At 42.7% G+C, this 20,862-nt stretch overlaps 1 protein-coding gene across 7 annotated transcripts in view; it reads left to right on the forward strand.

Annotated features, from left to right (window-relative positions):
• Positions 1-4,342: 4,342 nt before the first annotated feature.
• Positions 4,343-20,862, forward strand: part of Ssbp2 (single stranded DNA binding protein 2) — a 249,609-nt gene continuing 233,089 nt past the window's right edge. For 3 of the 7 annotated variants that reach the window (XM_021208232.1, XM_021208226.2, XM_021208230.2), the window contains exon 1: positions 4,343-4,494. In XM_021208232.1, coding sequence (XP_021063891.1) covers positions 4,433-4,494 — 62 coding nt within the window. In that variant the 5' untranslated portion in view covers positions 4,343-4,432. The remainder of the gene's footprint in view (positions 4,495-20,862) is intronic. The other 4 variants (XM_029544067.1, XM_029544069.1, XM_029544071.1 and 1 more) reach the window with 2 other exon arrangements.

Below are 20,862 nucleotides of genomic sequence, written 5' to 3' on the forward strand. Positions count from 1 at the left end.
ATACAGTGGTTTCTGAAGGGAAAAAAGAGAACAGTTTTGTCCTTTGGAAAAATAACCCTCTCTCCTCCCCAATTTCAACTTCGTTGTTACGATGCTTTTATTTTTCTAAATGAACATCTTCAATGTTAATTTTTTAAGTTAACATGCTAAATGTTTTACACAATGTAAATAAATTCGCTATCAATTGTATTTAAACGTGTAGTCTCTTTGTTCTTTCTCTATGACACAAGGAAATCCTTCCTGGGGTTCTGTGGGTTGTGAGAACTGGAGGTACTATTAACCTTAATGTCTTAGGGAAAATATTAGCATGAGAGCCGTCTGGAGTCAATATAAAGTACAAACAGGGATGCCTGTTTTAAAATGATAAAGGCTTCCTAGAATAAGGTTCAGCTTCCAGAAAGAGAAAATTGTGCAAAAGTACTCAAACAAAATAGGATGTGTGTAGGAACCAAATGATCACCACTAATGTTCTATGTCTGAAATGAGAAAGAAAAAAACATTACCCGAAAGTGTAAAGGCTCTGTTGTGGGTGGCTAGGTTGGTCAGTATTCCCTATTCAAATTCAAGTCTCCTAAAATTATTTAACCACTTATGGGGTTAAAAAAAAATCTTTGGAAATATATCATGATTCTTTACATTATGAAGCTTTCAATTTCCAATCGCTTCCTTCTCTTCTCAAAAGTGAGAACAAGACACCTGGTCTTCAACCCTGTGTCTGCGACCGCAGGTTTGGCTCTGGATATGTGTTTCAAATCTCATTAATTACAATATTGGTCCCAAGAGGTACAGCTGCAAAGAACACTCTTTGTACTCAAAATAGTTTGAACAAGGGCAAAGAAGCATTTTATTTACATGTGTAAACATTAAGAGAGAAGCAGTGTAGGGAAGGCTCAGGTAGCTGCTGAGAGTTTTAATGATAATTGATTTGGTTACTTAAGCTTCAAGGTCACCACATATAAGCACATATTCATATAAAAGTCACTTACACTTCTTGGACGCTATCACTCTTGCAGCAGTAACTCTGGCATTAATTTGGCAAGTTCTGAACTAAGACCTTTTAACATTTTATTCTTTCAAGATACTAAGACCATATTGTTCTGAATCCTTTATCTTATTGTGCAGATCTGTAATTTAGTTTTTAAATATCAGAAAATATGCCATTACCCACAGGACTTTCTAATGAAACAAGTTTGGTGAAAAAAACCAATCACATGAACACATTACAATAATAGACAGCAAATAGTATCTTCAATTTTCCTTCTTCATTTTCTTTTCTCTTTAGAATACATCAGGGCAAGCTGCAACTCTTTGTGGTCCCGTGTTATCATAACACAACACCTACGACCATACACTGTCATCCTGTTAACGACTGTTGGCCTGGAGGTAGACAGTCAAGTGCATAATAAAGATAACTAAGAGCCTTACAGGAGGAGGGTCATCTGCAGTATACCAGAACAACCTAAATGTCTTGCTCAAGATCGGATTGGCCATCTAAAATAAGCAGCCCTAGCTATATGTCACTATCATTTGGAAGCTGGCATCTGTAAGTCCTACTCAAGGTCGGTTGGTCATTCTGTAAGCAAACAAACACAGACAGGAGAATCTCGACACCACTCTAAGAATAATGGCTCATTGTTTTGTTTCCTTTTGACAGCACAAAGTCCATTTTTGGTTTCAATGGGAATCTTTCCCTTTTCCAGGTGTAGGAAAAGGGTAAGATCCTTGTCACACATAGAAACACTTGCAAAGTGAAAGTTACATGGCAAGGCTTGAGTTCTCTCTTTCTCTCTCTCTCTCTCTCTCTCTCTCTCTCTCTCTCTCTCTCTCTCTCTCTCTCTCTCTCTCTCGTGTTCTGTGCCCCCCAAATGACCTACTAAGTGGCAGTACTGGTCAAGCTGGCTTCTATCTTTTATTCCTGACAGCAGCTGGGGTGACTGTATCTCACTCCATCAGTGGGCACTTGATTTTCTTGCATTCTGACTCCATCCTCTAACTGGTATGAAGCAGAAGAGAGAAGGTCAGGAAATATAGGTCCTTGTGAAGTTAACTATCTTTGGTAGAAAAAACCAAAACGTTTCTGACTCAGTTGTGGACCTGGAAGTAGTTCAGCATTACCAGAGGTCTCTTCCTGACAGTATTCTGAGTACACATGCAGTGTTCCATGGGTGGTGCAGAGCCCTAAGATGGTAAACATTTTCTGACTTAGAGCTAACAGAAGATCAGTGAATAACAGCTCCACAAGGCTAGCCTTGGAGGTAATGTTTGGGAATGGTGGCAACTTTACACATATTTGAGCATTTTAGCAAGGTTTTTTTTTTTTGGAAGAGAAGATTGCTGGCTGGCCCAGACCCATTTCTTCCAGGTCTTCACAGTCCATGAACGTAATGTTTCAAGCACCAACTCCCTGCAGATTATTAGAACCAGAAGGGAGAATATGTAAGCTGTAGCTCAGCCACCATTGTGGGTCGTTTAAAACATAAAATAAAATTATAGTTTGAAATGGCAAATTATTTCTCTTTGGAATTAATCTAGTTAAGCCAATGTCACCTTGTATACTTTCTTTATACTCACTTCTTTTACTGGCTTAATTATTGCCTATTCTATAGAAATGTATATTTTTAAAAGCCATATCTGCCTCCATTATTCTTGTCATGTTCATGCCTCCTCCATTGAACTGTTTCTTCTATTCTTTTCCCCTCTTTTTATAGTTTACTTTCCACCTACATTTCCCTCAACAACATTGGAAGTCCGTCCTCTTTATTTCCCCCAGTCTTTGATTGATGTTCAGTTGCCAGCCCGTTTTGATTCTCTCCCTCTGTCTCACTCACTGCCCTTCCTTAACCTTCTGCTGTTTTATTTCTGTCACTTGCTATCAGAACCCACAAACTCCATTTCTTTCCTTTCCATCTATCTCTGCATCTCCATATGCATTTTTATGATCTTACTGCTAAATGCTTAAAGCTGTGCGCAATAGAAAGGTATGCTTCCTCATTTGAATGTTATTTCCTTTCCTTAGCATAACCGTTACTCCTCTATTCATCCTTTTCTGAGGTCTCCGTGTCCTACCCCAATGGCACCTCTCTTCCCCTGTCACCTCCCATTTGAAGCTCATCTCTTCTCTCAACCGGATTTCTACTCTGTCTGATTTTACAGCCAAGGATCTTTAACAAAATAAAGGATGGAGTCTATCAGAAACCAGGTTGCGTGTGTCTTGAGAAACTTTTGCGCATTCACTGAAATGAGATTAGGGACTTGGATCCAAAAATATTCTCGGGGAGTTTTCAGCTTGGGCACAGCTTTGCACATCTTGAGCTCTGTGGCCTATTCTGCTGGGCAAATACAGGGATGTCTTTCAGGGCCTTCTCTGAATCTTTCCAGTCCAAGGGTCAAACTGAAATGACATTGCCCATCCAAACTATAAAAGCAGGCCGAGTAGAGAATGCCTGGGCCCCTGGTCTGCTGCAGGTCAGTGCAGAGTACTGGGGAGGTAGGGGCCCAGGCCTTGGGCCACTGCGGTCCCAGGAGTCGGTCTCTTGACCTCTTTGGGGGTGTACACCCCTCTTAGACAGGAGGCAGACACCAGGGAGGGTGCTCCTTTGGGATTCAGTGCTTGACTTCAGAGCCGGCGACAGCACCACGGCGGGCGCCCCAACGGGAGGCACAGTGCCTCCCGGGGAGAGATCGGAGGTTCGCTCAGTCCTTGAGCCAGAAGGTCGAGGGTTCAGAGCGGGCGTCCCCGGCCTGCTGGCCCTCCGGGAACGGGATTGGGGCGACACCCCAGACAGGAGGGATGAGATCAACCGCGGGTACGGACGCGGGGGTGCCTGGCCGGAGAGGAGCGGGAGAGGGGGTTGGAGGGGACCCCGGCGCCGGGGCCGCGGGTCCGTCTGTGGACTCGCCGGGCGCCCCGAAGTCTGGGGCCGCCGCGACTCCCGTTCCGCAGTCGCTGCCAGGCACTCCAGGCCGCACTTTCCCCTCCTCCCCGCGCCTTCTCTCCAGTGAGGAGCCGGGCGCGGGCGGCGCGGGGGGCGGGGCGGCGGCGGAGGGAACAGCCAGTTGTTTAAAATCCTTCTAGAGCAGTTTCTAATTCCCCCCTAGCGCCCGGGTTCGGAGGGGGAGGGGGGGAGGAGAGCGGGAGGGGGAGCGCGGCGGCGAGGGAAGGAGGGAGGGAGGGAGGGAGCGGGAGAGGGAGGGAGGGAGGGAGGGAGGAGACTGCCGCTTAGGCCGAGCCGCCGCCGCGCGCTCCGGCAGGCCGGAGGGAGGGGAGGCCTGTCAGTCTCGCGCGTTGCCAGGGCGAGGAGGGCGGAGCTCTGGCGTGGGGCGGCCAATGGTGGGGGTGGCTGCGTGGGTCGCCATGGGGACGGGGCTGTTCCCGGGGAGGCTGTGATGGGTTGACAGGTGCGTGACAGTGGGAGCTGCTCTCGGCACAAGCATGTACGGCAAAGGCAAGAGTAACAGCAGCGCCGTCCCGTCCGACAGCCAGGCCCGGGAGAAGTGAGTGTCTCCGCGCCGCAGCCACCTCCGCCTTCGCACACGCGCGCACACTCGCGCACGCACTCGCACTCTCCGGGAACCGCAGCCACACGGCCGCCCCGCCTGGGGGGGAAGCCGGGGGTGGGCTGCAGGGGGAGGCGCGGGGCGGGGGCGCGCGGCTCCGGGGAGCGGCCGCCTGCCTCCACGGGGGAGCCCCCCGGGTGGGTGGCCGCGGGCGGCGGGCGGCGGGAGGGACGCGCGTGGCGGGGGGACGGCGGCGGCGGGGATGGAAACTTGTTTGGGTGGTTGAGGGGAACCACCCGCGGCTTCACCTCCTCGCAAAGTAACTTTGGAGCTGTGGTCCAGGACCTCCGGGCCGCGGCGCGCGGCGGGCCCGGGGGGCGCGGGCTGCGGGGCGGCCGGGGTCCGGCGGGGCCGCGGCGGGGGCCCGCGAGCGTGGAGAGGGGAGCGGACGGCGGGCCGGGCGGGCGGAAGCGGGGCCCCGCGGGGCGCGGAGGGCAAGTGCGGGCGTGGGCCGGGCGGGCGGGCGGGCGCAGAGACGCGGGTCCGCGGGTTCTCCCGGCGCAGGCCGAGCTGGCGGGCGGGCGGGCCCGGGGCGGCGGGGGAAGTTTGGGAGTGGGAGCGCCGAGTTCCCGGAGGGAGAGTGTGTGCTGGCCCGCGCGGGGTCGGGCGCGAGAGCTTGGCGCTCCTGCCTCCCGGCGCACACCGGCTCGGCGGCGGCCCCAGAACTTTTTGAGACTTGCTGTGTGTCCCCGGGGGTGGTGGCCGCGGGCGCGGAGGGCAGGTCCCGTGGGCCGTGGCGGCGCCGCGAGGAGGGCTGCCCGCGGTGTGGACCCGGCGCGGGTTGGCTGCGGCAGAGATGCTGGGCACAAGCCGCTCGGCTGGGTCGTGGGGGATACAGGTGGTAACTTCGGTGGGAACCGGGAGGACGTTGGGGAGTCGGGGTGCCACGGTCGCGGCACGCTGCGGAGCAGGCTACTTGGCTGCTATTCTTGTGTACTTGTAACGGCGATTTGGTTGTTACTAAAATGAGAGTGAATAGTGACTGTGACACCGAGGAAGAACCCTCCCCCCCCTTTTTCCTATGTGCAGATGTTCAGACTGATTCCCTGTACTGGGTCTGCTGGGGGTGCGGGGGGGGGTCAAGCTTATCCTTGTCATTGAACATACTGTCTTGCTGAGGGGGCTCAGGCTGGGGGGGGGGGAGAGCAAGTCCTTTCCAGAGGTACTCTGGGTCTCTTGCATACAAAAACAGCTTGGTAAATAAAAATCCAAATGTGTAGGCAACGGAGTTTCCCCCCCTTGCTTAGGCAGTTAGTCATACCCTTGAAAGTTTGTTGTGCCCCAGGGAGGGGAACATGTTCTAATCTTTGTGTTGGCAGCGATACACACACAATTCCCATAGGGTTTAGAGGTGGCAGGCCCTGATGTAGGAAAGCAAAACAAACAACAACAACAACAACAACAAAATTAATGAAGAGATGTCGTTGGTTTCTTCATCCCTGGTATTTTAAAGATCTTGCTGTGACAAGGAATATAAAAAAAAAAAAATACAGTGTTTATTGCCTGGTTAAGAAACTGTAGTTACTGGACTTGGAGTTCTAAAATATTACTGTGTGCTTATTAATCATTTGGCTGTAATATATCTGATAAAAACATCTGGAGGAGGATGCTTTCATCTTTATAAAATATCTGAATTTCACATTTTGAGGGGTGAAAGGAATTGTATGTGATGCATTGAGAACAGACTCTTGTTCGGGTTGACTGAATTTGGTATTAATTTGGGTTTTAGCTGGACTCCTATGAATAACTGATATCAGCCTAGTCGATTCCTTAGTCTCATGACTTAAAAAAAATAATAAAATTGACTTTCAGTGGGAAGACAGCAAGGGAATTAGATTTGGTATGTTTTGGTCCTTTCCAGCTCTAATTCTGATTCTGTCACAAAAACAAGTAGTTGCCACTTTTACTCTCATCTGCCAAACTGAACACCAAGTAACATCACTCTTAGGAGCAAAGCGATGAGGGCTCTGCTAGATGGTGCTGTTTGATTTAAATACATTTCTTCCATTTACTACAATTGGCAGTAAGAGTTCTTAACTCGTTTTGCCTTGCGGACTAGACAGGTGAAGAAGCCACTTGAATTGACAGTGGCTGTCTGAGTTTATCATTTCTTCTTTAATTCCTAGCAGATCTAAGACAAACATTGAAGAACACCTTATTTTTATAGATTCAATGTCATGGGAGAGTTGATTTTATCACTATTGTTTCTGTTTACTGATATCAGTGTACTGATTACAGAAGATAGGAAACTTAAAGTTGCTATTAAAGGTATGGGGACAGATTTTTGTTTTTAATTTTGAAGGAGGCAGATTTGAAGAGTTAGCCAAGAGATAAATAATTCTCTAGTAATCAACTTAAGACCATTCCAGTCTTAAAAATCACAAATAGTTTATATTTTAGTAATAAGTATGAGTACATTTTTATAACAGTTTTGCAGAATGAGTTATGAGTAAAGGCAAAGATGAAGTAAACATACTAGCTTTATAATCAAGAGTGTGTTTTCTCACACAGCTTCATAATGGAAAGCTGGCAATCAGTTACCTGAATTAAATCTTTGCTTTGTCTTGCAATAAGAAGTTACTATATAAAGTATTTGAAATTAATCTATGGCTTGTATAATTTATAAAATTTTGTTTTGTAATTCTGAACATAAAAATTGACTAGGATCAGGTTAATTGTGTGTTTTGTTGTTTTACAAAACAAACAGGTTAAGCCTACTAAGAGGTTTGCAGAAGGTTTAATTAGGGAGAATGATTGAACAACCCTGGAGGAAGGTGGGCTGTTGCATAGAAATTTTAATTCTGATCCTGCTAGATTATTGGCACTGGCTTTAGTACTTCCCTTATAGCACTGACCACGATGGTAATTAAATAATTGTGTAGTCAGTGTTTCTTTTGAGTAGGGAACAATACTTTGTATTTCTTCTCTTAAGTCTTTTTTTTTTTTTTTTTTTTTTTGACATTAAGAACCCCATCTTCTAATACTGGAAGTTCCAGTTACTTGGTCATGGATCTGTCAGACTCAAAGGAATTTTTCCAGTGTGAAAAGTTCTCACTGTAAGGACATTCAAGGTTGAGTTCTATATTCTTTAGCATGGTTTTATTTAAAAAAAAAAAAAAAAAAATCCTGAACAAGAATCCAGAGAAGTAACTGTTGTGTTTGCCACAGTGTATGCCAACTCTGTGTGGAGAGGTTCATTGCGTTTATCTTCTCTTTATTCATATTTCTTCTTGTTCTCCCAATAATTCTGATAGGTGGCTTTTTTCCTTCTCCATTTATGTAACAAGGCAGATTCCCTGTCTGATGAAGTAACTATCCAGGGATAAGATGCTAGAAAGTAGGAGAGCTGCGCTTTCAACAAGGTTTCTCCAGCTTTAGCACTTGTCATTGAAACGGAAAGATACAGTTTCAGTGACCAGGTTACCTTCTCTATCTAGGATAGAGTGTCACCGATTTAGGGAACAGTATTACATAATCAGATACAACAGCCTCAGGATTTTGTCAGCTATGCAATCTTGACCATTGCTGCATCCTTGGGCTTACAGCTTTCCATGTTGTCAGGTTGCAAGTATGTATGTGGTGTGGAAGAAGGCATGGAAAATTTAGAGATGGAAGTTAGAATCCTAAAATGAGGAAGAATCCTTGTCTCTTGAGACTTTCCATTTTGTTTGATCACTGACATTTTTAAATTAAGTATAATAGCTGTGAGCAGTTTCTTTATGAAATATGTTTAAACCACACCACCAAAGAAGTGGTGATAAGCCAATACATACCGATACATTTATTTGTTAATTTATTTATTGAGGTAGGGGCTCATGTAGCCCAGACAAGCCTGAAACTCCCTATGAAGCAAGGATGCCCTTCAACTTTCACCCTCCTTCCTGCCTCTAATTCACAGTACTGGAATTATGGGCGTGTATCACCACTCCCATTTTTATGTGGTGCTGGGCAAGCTCTCTACCAACTGAGCTACAGCCTTAGTTTCTCATTTGTTAACATTCTGTTATGATACTGAAGAAGAATTTGCTAGGAATTGAAGATGGGCATGACAGACACATAGTAAACAGTAACTTTTATCAATGAGTTATTGAACATAGAAATTAAACTATAACATGGGGCACTGAAAAGTAATTTTGGCATTTAGATGTTGGTTCTTGAGGTTGAAAATTCCAAAATGAAGTTTACTATGTGCCCCTCCTCAGTGGCTGCAATCTGAAGAGTGCTTAAGTGCAGCTGAGCGTGAGTTGAGGGATCAGGAGCTGCTCTTCACCTTGATCTCCATTTCATCACTAAACCATCCCTACCAAGCAAACATTATGTCTGGCTTTCTTGTTTTCTGAAAGAAATAAGTCAGGTGAAGTAATACAGATCTCTTTAGAAACTTGTTTGATGAACAGCTGACACAATTTAAGATTTCTAGTTTATTCTTTTGGGGAGGGAGACTCTGGGAGTCAAATTCCTGGCCTTGTGCAGGCAAAGCATATGCTCTTCACTGGTGACATCCCAGCCCACAGGATTTCTAAGGCCAATGAGAGATTGTTACAGGGACAAAAGATACTGACTCTCCTCCCAATTTCCAAGATGTTTCCTCTAAAATACAAAGTAATTTGGATCCAAAATGTCATTTTAGCTGTGACAGTTTTTTCTTTTGATTGATGTCTTTTATTTTAGGAAAAGAATAAAATAAAACCTCTTGTTTTTTAAAGGAATGAATCTAAAGAAAGAAATTGGGAATAGTGAGTTACAGGATCTCAGTGTGTAACTCTGGCTGGCTTAGCACTCTGTAGGTAGCCCAGGCTGGCCTAAAACTCACAGAAATCCACCTGCCTCTGCTTCCCAAGTGCTGTGATTAAAGGCATGGGCCACCAAGGCTGGCAAGTGTTAGGATTTTATGTCGAAATTTATTGTAGTTCTTAAAGATAGTATTATAAATACTATAAACTATCAAAAATGTAACATGTCTATTTTCATACTTTCAAAGCCACTTTGTCCATAAAAACAATTCAGGATGAAGAGAAAGATCATTAAATTTGAGTGTGTAGTCGTACCAAGTGTGGCTTACATCTCCAGTTGCTACTAAAGGACAGAATTGTATTGCTTAAAATTAGACCATGTTCTGGAGCCGGGCTGGACGCCCTGGTGGAGGCTGACGTGTAGTTTCCAGTTCACCCTTGTAGTTTGCAGTTCCAAGTAAAATTTGAATTTAGACTCTTCTAAGAAGCATAGAGATCATAGCTATATATCAGTGTTGGAACACAAGATTAGGGCCCCACCAAAAGCTTTAAAGCTTTGAAAGTCTTTTGAGACATATGCAATAAAACATGCATAGCTGTGATCCTGTTTTGGCATACTACTGTGCTAGTGACATTGTTTACTAATAGCTAATCCTTGGTAAACTCCCCCCCTCCCCCCAAGACAGGGTTTCTCTGTGTAGCTCTGGCTGTCCTGGAACTCACTTTGTAGACCAGGATGGCCTCGAACTCAGAAATCCGCCTGCCTCTGCCTCCAAAGTACTGGGATCAAAGGGTGTGCCACCACTGCCCAGCAATCCTTGGTAAACTTATGCTAAAACTTTAAATTTATTAAGAACATATTGTTTAAAAAATGGACTTAAAATAACTTTGGGATAATGGAATAATATGTGCTTTTTTAATTTTAAAAATTGTTCTGAATAAAAATTAATCGAAAATATTCACATTTTAAGAGTGCTTCTCAGATTTTGCGTGTATTATATAAATACAGCTTTTTGTATAAGACGTAAGTTAATGGGATGATAAGGAGTTACTTGAGTACTACACTGAAACCACATATAGGCACTAAAAAGGTAGTACAGGGTAAAGATGACAGCCTACTGTGGTCTCTTAGCAGAAGCTGGTCTTGCCTTCCCAAGCTGTTGGTAGTACACATTGTGAGATGGTACTGCAAAGCAGGTTCAGTGGGCCACAAAACACAAGAGTTTTTTTCATGAAGGTGTTAGATTCAGTGGAACCTCTGATGGATGAGTAATTTTTGTCAGAGTTAAGTTTACTTTAAGAACTCTGATGATTTATTTTCTTTCTTTTCTTTTCTTTTCTTTCTTTCTTTCTTTCTTTCTTTCTTTCTTTCTTTCTTTCTTTCTTTCTTTCTTTCTTTCTTTCAAGATTTATTTACTTATATTGAGTGTACTGTAGCTGTCTTCAGACACACCAGGAGAGGATATCAGATCCCATTATAGGTGGTTGCTGGGAATTGAACTTAGGGCCTCTGGAAGAGCAGTCAGTGCTCTCCAGCCCAATGATTGTATTTTGCTCAGGACTCCTACCAGCCAATGATGAGCCATCATGAGATTTTATATCATGGTTGAGTTACAGCGAGCTTGAACCAATGATCTGGCAGGATCTTATTTTTATATTCTGGATTAACTTTATAGGCATGACATAGAAAAGTTGAGCATTGTTTAAACTGTAGAAACCAAAGCACAGCATTTTGTCATTTGTTTTCCTAATTTTAGATGTTTTTGTAGTTGTAGCTATTGAAGAGTATTAATTTTAATTCATTGTAAAATCAAGTCACATTAAAATACTAGTTGAAGGAAGGCAAGAATAGAATGGGGAAAGTTGTTTATATTAGAAGAGTTAAGAGTTGGTGCCCCAACAAGCTGACCTCTGAAACTTGAAGTTACTTTTTGTAAAGGACCTGATACTTGCCTCTTTTCCAGTTTACTTTACCATCTTCAAATTTGAGATTATGAAAACCGAAAACAGCCGGGCGTGGTGGCGCACGCCTTTCATCCCAGCACTCGGGAGGCAGAGGCAGGCGGATTAGTGAGTTCCAGGACAGCCAGGGCTATACAGAGAAACCCTGTCTTGAAAAACAAACAAACAAACAAACAAACAAACAAAAAACCGAAAGCTACTTCATGGATGACCAAAATTTAAGTAAATGAGTTACTGTGTTGTAAGTTATTTTACATAAAAAATGAAAATGAATGCTTTTTGAGAAATTACAAATACAGACTACATGCAGTTTTGTCATAGAAAGTCACTGCTTAGTAGTAACAGAACCAGCGACACTCTGATCTGAGTAGTTTGCTCAATCTGACCTTTATTTCTTCTAACCTGCTGAAAATCCCACTGGCTGTAGGTGCTACCTCTTAATGAAACAAAAGAAACTGAAGAGTTTCCAGTGTTTTTTATCTCTAAGTATCAAAACAAGGGCTAGAAGATGGCTTAATTAATCTGGTTTAAAAATCAATCAGTATCCCACAGCATCTGAAGAGTAATTCAGAGTTGATGAAGTAAATCAAGAGCAGGACAGTGCAGGATCAGCTTTTCTGCCAACCCCCAAGTGCTTGACATGGGTGTAAGACGTCTGTTACAGCTGCCTGGCATCACTTCTTGTAAAAAGTAAAAGGCAGTGAATTGGGAGATCTCCTGAATGCCTTATGAGGAAATGTAAACATTTCCTTTGAACTGATCACTGATAAAGATAATATTCTTCCTCCCTGAGCTAGAAGGATCGTGAGGCCGTAGAGAGGATACAGCGAGGCCTGCTTTCACGAGATGGTAGTTTGTTGGAGTAATGTGTACTAATACATAAACAAATGTACTAGGCAAGTTCTTGGGCAGTTATATTGGCAATAAAAGTAATAAAACATTGGACTGTGATAGAGACAGGATCTATATTAGATCTGTATAGCCTGTATTAGATTTGGTAGCCACAGAGGAGACTTCTTGGAGAAGAGATCTAGACAGAGATCCGAGTAATTAATACTAAATAGAACAGTTAAGGCAGGAGGATTTCAGGTAGATCTGAACTATCACTGAGGAAATGTCTCTGCATAATTATCTCAGGACATGTAAGGTATGAAGGTAGGGATAGAAAGCGTACTTAGCTGGTTTGTGAATGGAATTGGTATACAGTCTTCCTAGCTGGTAGTGTGTCTAATCTCCTAAGACCTAAAGGTATAGTTGTTCCTAAGGAAAACACTAATGCTTTTATAATGATGTTGCTTTTAGAGAGGGAGAGCTAAGGTTGGGGTTGGGGAAATAGGTAAGTCTATAAATTTCTTGTCATGAAGACATGAAGACCTGAGTTAAGTCCCCAGTACTCATGTAAAAACGCTGGATATGGTAGTATGCTTGTAATCGCAGTGCTGGGAGATAGAGACAGATCTTTGGGCTCTCTGGCCAGTCAGCCCAGTCTACTCAGTGCCACTGAATAACCCTGTCTCAAAAAGGTAGATAGCACCTCCTGAGGAATGTCACTGAGTTTGTCTTCCGGGGGCCACATTCGCATGAATACACATGCACATACACACCCACGAGTATGTACACATAGCATCATCACACATACAAGAAGACGTAAGTTAATGAACACTTGGGGCTCTTGGGCTAACATCAGGTGGTACAATTGGTATAGTCACTTCTTCTAAACTCTAGGTAAGTTTGGATGATTTTGTAGCAACCTTCACTGACTGTTTTTGGTTCAAAATTAAATATATATATTCTGAATGTTTAACTTCAGAATACATATATTCAGGTTGGTTTTCCTTTCACTAGAAATTAGCTGCCTTTTTGAATGGGAGATGTATAAAGGTTTAACTATCAGTTTGACTCAATAGAGAATCATAGATCATATGTTAGTTATAAGTTTATCAGTACTTTAATTAAAAGAAAAATAGCACTGTTAAAGTATGTTAAGCACAATGTATACAAATAATGCCCAAAGTGCCTTGTCATGAATAAAATGAACAAATCTTATTTTTTTATTTTAAAAATAATTTTACATACAATATATTTTGATCATATTCTTTTCATCCCTTAACTCCTCCAGATCCTCCCTAACTCTCCACCCACCCAATTTCATGTTTTCTCTCTCAGAAATCAAAACATCCAAAACTCTGAAGCTCTAAACAAACAAAAACCAGTAAGACAAAAAATACAAAACAAAAAACCAAAAACCACACACATAAAAAATGAGTCCATTTTGTCATGACTACTTTTGGGCATGGGGCTTGTCTCAGACTGTGGTTAAAATATACCCAGTGACACACTATTGAAGAAAAATGATTTTTCCCTTTGCCAGTGGGTATCAATTCGAAATAGCTTCTTGGTTAGGGGTGGGACTTTGTGTCTACTTCTCCTTTTGTATGTTGGGATTTTGTCTCTGTTGAACTTGTGCGGGTCTTGTGCATACTGTCACAGTCTCTGAGTTAATGTGGATCAGTCCTCTTTCTGGATGCTATTTCTTCAGTGTCACCACCTCTTCCTCTTAAATTTTTTCTGCCTCCTCTTCTGCATAGTTCCCTGACTCTTGAGAAGAGTTTGATAAAGACATCTCATTGGGAGCTAACTACTCCAAAGTGTTTGACTTTCTATAGATTGTCCAATTGTGGGTCTCTGTGTTAATTCCTACCTTCTTCAAGAGTAAGTTTCTCTGATGAGGGTTAACTGATAACACTGACCTCTGGGTATAACAGTGTGTCATTAAGAGTTATTTATTATTATTTCTTGCTGTTCCTTTAGGAGAATACATAAGATGTTCTCAGAGGCCTATGACCCACACAGTCTCAGTTTTTGGCTACTTGAAGCAGTATTACATGTGGGTTGGGTCTTACATCCATCCAGTGAGAAGTTGGTGGGTTACTTCTGTTACATTTGTGCCCATGTTGCATCAGTCTGTCTTGCAGGCAGGTCGGTGTCATAGGTTATCGCAGGGTTTGTAACTGGGTGGTACTGATGGTTACCTTTCTCAGCTGGTGGCTTGCAAGTACCTCCTAACATCATGCATACTGGTCAGTAGGGATGAAGCTTCTAGTTGGGCACTAGCTCCATTTCTCCGTTCTCTATGACGTAAGTAACTGGTGTCTTGAGCACCAGGGTCTCGCTGTCATGTCAGGCTGTAGAGGGTGATCAATAGCTCTGGTAAGTAGCCAGTGATATTTGGGTAGTATCCATGGAAACCTATAAGCGCAACTTTTATTTGAAGTTTTTATGCTGTTCTTAATATATAAATGAATCAGTGGATGTGGGATTCAGGGAAGTTTTGACCTTCTTGTGTGTTTTTGTTTTCTGAGATAGGGCATTGCCATGTGGGTCAGGCTAGACTTGAGCTAGTGTCTCTCCTACCTCAGTGTCACAAATTCTGGAATTGTAGGTGTGCATACTATGTCTGCTTCGTTTGGATTTCCAACTTAGGAAGACACAGACAGATTTTATCGGTGAGTTTTTACCTGTTCCTTTGCATTGTCTGGAGAGTTAAACTAGAGGTAGGGAGGCTCTCTCTCCCCACTGAGGACTGTTAGGTTTTGAAGGGGATGGAGAGTAGCTGTTTAGGGTTGGCATTCAGGCCAGGTTACCTGGCCCTTTGCGGTTAGGCATAGACTCAGGTGGCAGGAGTGTGCAGTGGAGAAGGTTCTTTATCTTAGGGTAGGAAATAGAGGTCAGGGAGGGCTTGGGGACTAGGTATAACTTTGAAGACACACTCAAAGGTGTCTTTCTCTAGTCAGCTCCACCTCCTAAAGTTTCCAGAATCACTTGGAACAGGACCACCAGCTGCTGACCAAGTGTTCAACATACGAGCCTGTGGAAACATTTCCTGATCAAAATATAGCACATACCTCTCTCTTAAAAAAAGGGAAAGTCTTTCAATATAAATGATTGATATTCTCTTGTACTATGGTAAAATATGTATAACAAAATCTACCATTTTAGCTAGTTTTTGGCATGCAGCAACAGTGCCATCAATCACCTTCACATTGTTGTGCAACCAGCCCCTCATTTCCAGGGCTTTTCATCTGCCCAAGGGGGGCTCTCTAACCATGAAACAACAACTTCCCACTCCTCTCCTCCCAGCATCTGGCGACCACACATATTTTTCTGCCCTTTTGAGTTTGACTATTCTAGGAGCCTCAGTAAATGGAATCAACAGTATTTGTATCTGGCTTCTTTCTTGCTTAATCTTCACAGTAACTCATAAAGTAAATACATTTTTGATTTTAAACTGGGGAAAGTGAATCTCAGGGAGCGTTTATGTGCAGCTATCCAAGGACACTCGGTGAATTGTGTAGCCTGGATCCAAATTCTGGTGCTCATTTTAATCATTTTTACTCTTTGTATTTCTTTGACCCCAGAGAAAAAGAATTGTGAGTAGAGTTGGGGTAGGGTAGGAAGTGGGAGAATGCTTTAGCTGTTCTGTTGGTAAGTCATCCACCATGTTTAGTTGGAATGAGACCTAACAGGAGAGGTTAAAGAAAGATTAGAAGCAATTTACACCTGCTAAAAGGGTTGACCTCCGTATCCTTTAGCTAGTATCTGAGGCTTAACTGTTTGGCTATAAATGCTTATAAAAGAGGAAGCTACTTACTAGCAGCTCAGGCTCCATCCTTTTTGTGAGTAGTAACAAACGAATTGTTACAAGTTACTTTACTTGGTAAACTTTGGAGTCAAAAATAAATAGGAAAGTATAAACACTAGAAAAAAAAATCCGTAATTATGAGTTTCCTTTATCTATGAGAACATGATTTTGTTTGTTTTTGAACCAGGGCTTCTGGAAAGTTCCATGTGGTCCAGAAGTACTATAACCATATTGAGTCTGTTACCAGTCATGTCTCTGGAAATGACTACTAGAAAAAATAAAAACAATTTGTTTGTTGTTTTTTTTCATTATATACTATCTGTTGGTCATGACCATATTAAAATATGAGATGATTACACTATATCATAGCATTAAAAGCAAGGACTGTTAATAGGAAGCTGTTATGGTGTTTCAATAAGCATTTTAAATCCTGAATTAAACTTAGTGATTGATATTATTCTTTTATTTAAAATTGTCATTGAAAAACCTGTATGAGCTGCCTGCCATAAAATACCCAGCACACATACATATATACACAATGTATAGTACACATTTCATTTTGGGACAGCCTTGCTAATTCATTTTGAATTCAGATTGTATTGGGTAAGTTATGAGTTGGGCTTGAGAGCCAGGAGGATGAGGATAAAGCAAGTTTTCCCTGAAACATTATACTGACAAGAGAGCTGATAACACAGCAAGTGCTGTAACATTGTTACTAGCAGACAGGACAAGTTGTTAGCATTAGGTCCCCAGCAGGATGGAGTCTACACAGGGATCCTGAAAAGTGTTTAATGATGATATCTACAAAATTAAACCCAGGGAGGGGAACACCAAGTGATTAGCAAGGAGAGTTTAACCACTCCTATGTCTGAAGGATCATTCAGAACAGTTACCAGAATCTGGTGCAGGAGAACTACAGCTCCTGGAGGAGGGCCAGCCTCCTGGAGCTGTGGTTTGAAAAGGACCACTGCCACTGTCAGCCCTTCTGCCAAGCAGAGCTAGAGGCTTAGCAGGGAGGAGCCACCGTCTGCTGCTGCTGCTCATCTCTGGCTCCATAGGTCAGGGAATTTGGCTATGTTGTCCTTGGAGATAGGTGTCCCAGGTCTGTGGAATGATGGAAACTTGAGAGTGATCTGAAGAGATGTGTGAAACAGCTAGCGTAATACTCAGTCTATTATGTTTTTAATTCTGCAAACAAACCTTTCAGGTCTTAAGGAAATAGAGCCTCAAAAGTCAGTTTTACTAAAAGTAGCATTTAAAATTAGCTTTGAAATGTCTGAGTATAGCCGGGCGTGGTGGTGCATGCCTTTAATCCCAGCACTCGGGAGGCAGAGGCAGGTGGATTTCTGAGTTCGAGGCCAGCCTGGTCTACAGAGTGAGTTCCAGGACAGCCAGGGCTATACAGAGAAACCCTGTCTCGGGGAAAAAAAAAAAAAAAAGTCTGAGTATATATTTTTATGTGTTTTGTGAGATGGGAATTGTATTAATATTGCTTCCTACTATCTGTTTCTTTATCCATTAAAAACAACAACAACAACATCAAATGTGCTCTGTTAATGTGTCAGCTTTAGTTGAGACTTCTAAGTTGACTCAGTTAGTTCAGTCATGTCTGCCCACCAATGACCTCAACCTTCACAGGGCTCGCTATCAGCACTTAACCACCCTGGTAGCAAGAGCTCTAATGTGTGAGCAGGTTCTAGGAGGCCTTTGAGAAAAGGTACTGATACTCTAGAGGGTAAGGATAGGTAGTTGGGGGATGGCCAGTTAAAGAGCATTCTAGAGAAGCATGCACACAAACATGGAGACATTAAAGAGAAATGGTATCCGGTCTTAGTTTATGTGTTCCAGGACCCCCATGGATCCTATGTGTGGACATTTATACAATAGGGTATACTGTTTGCATGCAGTGTCCCCACAATCCCTCAGTTACTTTCAGTCTTTTTTAGATTATTTATCTAGTGCAGTGTGAATAAATGTAGGCAGTTGCTATATTGTTTCTGGAATAATGACAAAAGAAGTCATATAGATGTGGTATTTTCTGAATATTCTCAGTGTGAGGTTGAACTGTTTTGGTAGACTGCTGCAAATTTGGTGTAAAGTTGGTACCATAGATGATATGCATGGCAAGTTAAACTACTTTGGTTGTAACCTTGAATGACAGCTTGATCTATGAGATAAGGAATTTTAAGCAGGAAAGTTACATCATGAGATACATTTTGGAATAATAATTTTGTAAGTAATATGGAGAACTGGGTAAGGGGACAGCTGTCTTAGGAAACTTTTGTAATCGAGCTACTGTGACAATACAGTTTTATGTGGTTACCTTGTTTGTTGTTGTTGGACTAATCCAGTAGCAGTTTCAGGATATAGAATACATTGTATTCAGGGGCTTCAATGTAAAAAGTAGGGTCTTTAAGATGTCTATTATGTTTCAGTCACAGACATGGAGGAAGTATAGAAGCAAGGATGGGAAACTGTAAGAAGGAAGATGCTCAGATTGAAATGTCATTCATATCTAGAGATGGAGCCACTTGGGAGGAAATTGGATAGGTAGGACTTTGAGTTCTGAGGGTAAATGTAGACTGGAGATGCTGGAATGGGGAAGTGGTGGGGGCAGAGATGTACTATTTAGACGCATACAGTCCTTGCATTTCAAGCACTGTTCATGCCTTCTGAGAGTTGCTCTCACGTTGCTGATGAAGGGAACCAAGGCTTAGTAAGCTTAGTAGTCTTGTAAACCATGCTTGTCAGAGCTGCAATCCATGCCCAGGTTTAGCTTATTCACTTAAATACTGTCATGGAGGTATGAGATTCAAACAGGAATATGCATTTTCTTTAGTGCATCGCTTGATGAACTTTTACCAAGTGAACATAAAAGTGTGACTAAGCACCCACATGAAGAAGACCGGGAAGCATCCGATATGTTCCTACCTTACCTGACTTCTACCAATGTAGATCAGTCATGAGCCCTTTTCTAGAGCCCAGATTTTCTTCTGTTATGTATCATTTGAAGACATGAGGTGGGAAGGAAATGCGTTCTTGGGAATGTGGGGGGAGAACGTGAGGAAACTGAAGGAAGATAAGTCTTGGAGAATATGTAAAAGGCAGGTAGAGTGAAAGATTCGGATTTAGACTGAAAAAGATCAGCAAACAGAAATGAGGGGACCTCATAAAGCATCATGTCAAGAAGGGGAGTTTCCAGAGGGGAGGTTAACTTTGACGGACCTAGAAGAGAACAAGATGTTAACCGGGGGTGGATTTTAAAGTTATGATTCCTCCTGTGACCTGAGAGAAAAGCTGCAGTGGAGTAAGCTCAAGTGTGTCTTTGGTGGGAGTTGTTTTGCTTGTTGGTTGGTTCTGACAGAATCTCACTGTGTAACTGTAGCCCTGGCTGGCCAGGAGCACAGAGATCTACCTGCCTTTGTCTCTGCTGTCTCCTGAGTGCTGAGATTCAAATAGGCGTGTATAGCCACGCCCGGGCAGTGTTAGTATCTGGGGTAAGGCCAAGATGGAGGTGGCAGGGGTGGAGAGCCTTTCCTTGAGAAAGGACAAGCAGAAGGAACCTGCAAGGAGACAGGGTGGTTGCACTTGACACATCTTCTAAATGGGAAGTGTTTGCTGGTTCTGTCATATTGTGAAGAGGTTTTGTTAATTACTGTGGTCTACTTTCTTGTACTTTAAGTTTTATTAAATTATGACAATAATGGGTTACTGTAGGGTATGGGAAAGAAGCCAATAAGTGGATTTTTTTCTTTAGTACATAGGCATTGAAGGCGACTGTGTATAACTTTTAAAAATGAGTTTTAGGATAGGTTACAGTGTTAGCTTTTTTTGTCAATTAATTTTTAGAAGCTTTGTGAATCTTAAAGTAGAATAAAGGGGTCATCTCGAAGAGGTAATTGGGAAGTGATTGTGGTATAGTTAATAAAACTAAATTAATAACTACTTGCTGAGCCTACCAGTCAGTAGGCCATTGGTGTTTATAAACAAAATGCATTATTGGAAAAATAACTTAAAAAAATACAGGTAAGGAAAATTATTGATTAGCAGTTTTCCCCAAGATTAAAACATTCTATCCTGCAGGAAGCTCCCTAGGCAGGAAGGTAAACAGCTCAAAATAGCTTCAGGAAGTTCCTGAAACAGACCAGAGTCAATAGGCTCCTCCCTGCCAGATTAAGCAGTAAAACTGAGCTGCTAAGTCTGAGACCAGACCAGTTGCCTGGAAGAGGTTAGGTCAGAGTCACTTGGGAAGATCACACTCCAGCCTGTTGAACTTGGCTTTGTGGTGTTCTCCACGTTCCCAGCTTTGTGAGTTGTCATCCATGCTGGGGTGGGCTGCAGTGATGCAGCTGTCTTTGGGTCATTTCTGTTCCTGCAATTAACCCCAATAAAACTCATTGGTTCAGCGAGTTGGACTTTGGTGCTGTCTGTACTTTGGTCTGTTGTATAGTTAGTCTTCCTGTCTGAGGTGAGTATTGCATCTTCCCATCGCCCAACAGAAACAAAGAAAGTTAAAGATAACCATATGACCTTTCAGATTTTTTTTTTCTATATCCATACATGCCTAGGAATTTCGAAGAATTGTTTAATAAAGACAGCAAAAACAACCCAAGGGGACTTGTATAAAGTCCACCCTTTCGTTTATTATTTACTTACTTTACTATCAGGAATACAACTTAATTGATACAAACAATCCTGTACATGCACCAAGGCCTTGTGAGGAAGTGAGTGACAGCACATGTGCTTGAGTTCTGGGTGACAAGAGAGCACTGTGACAAAGAAGTGACTCCAGAAGCACGAGCCTACTGTTACTTCAAAATTGTATATTGTACTAGGAGAGAACCTAGGGCCTTGTATATATGTTAGGCAAGTGCTCTACCACTAAGCCACACCTTCTAGCCCAAGAGACAGTTTTCCTGAATCTCATGCCAGCTTTTTGTTCTTTCTTTCTTTCTTTTTTTTTTTTTT

Source organism: Mus pahari, chromosome 11, assembly GCF_900095145.1.
Source record: "Mus pahari chromosome 11, PAHARI_EIJ_v1.1, whole genome shotgun sequence".
NCBI lineage: Eukaryota > Metazoa > Chordata > Mammalia > Rodentia > Muridae > Mus > Mus pahari.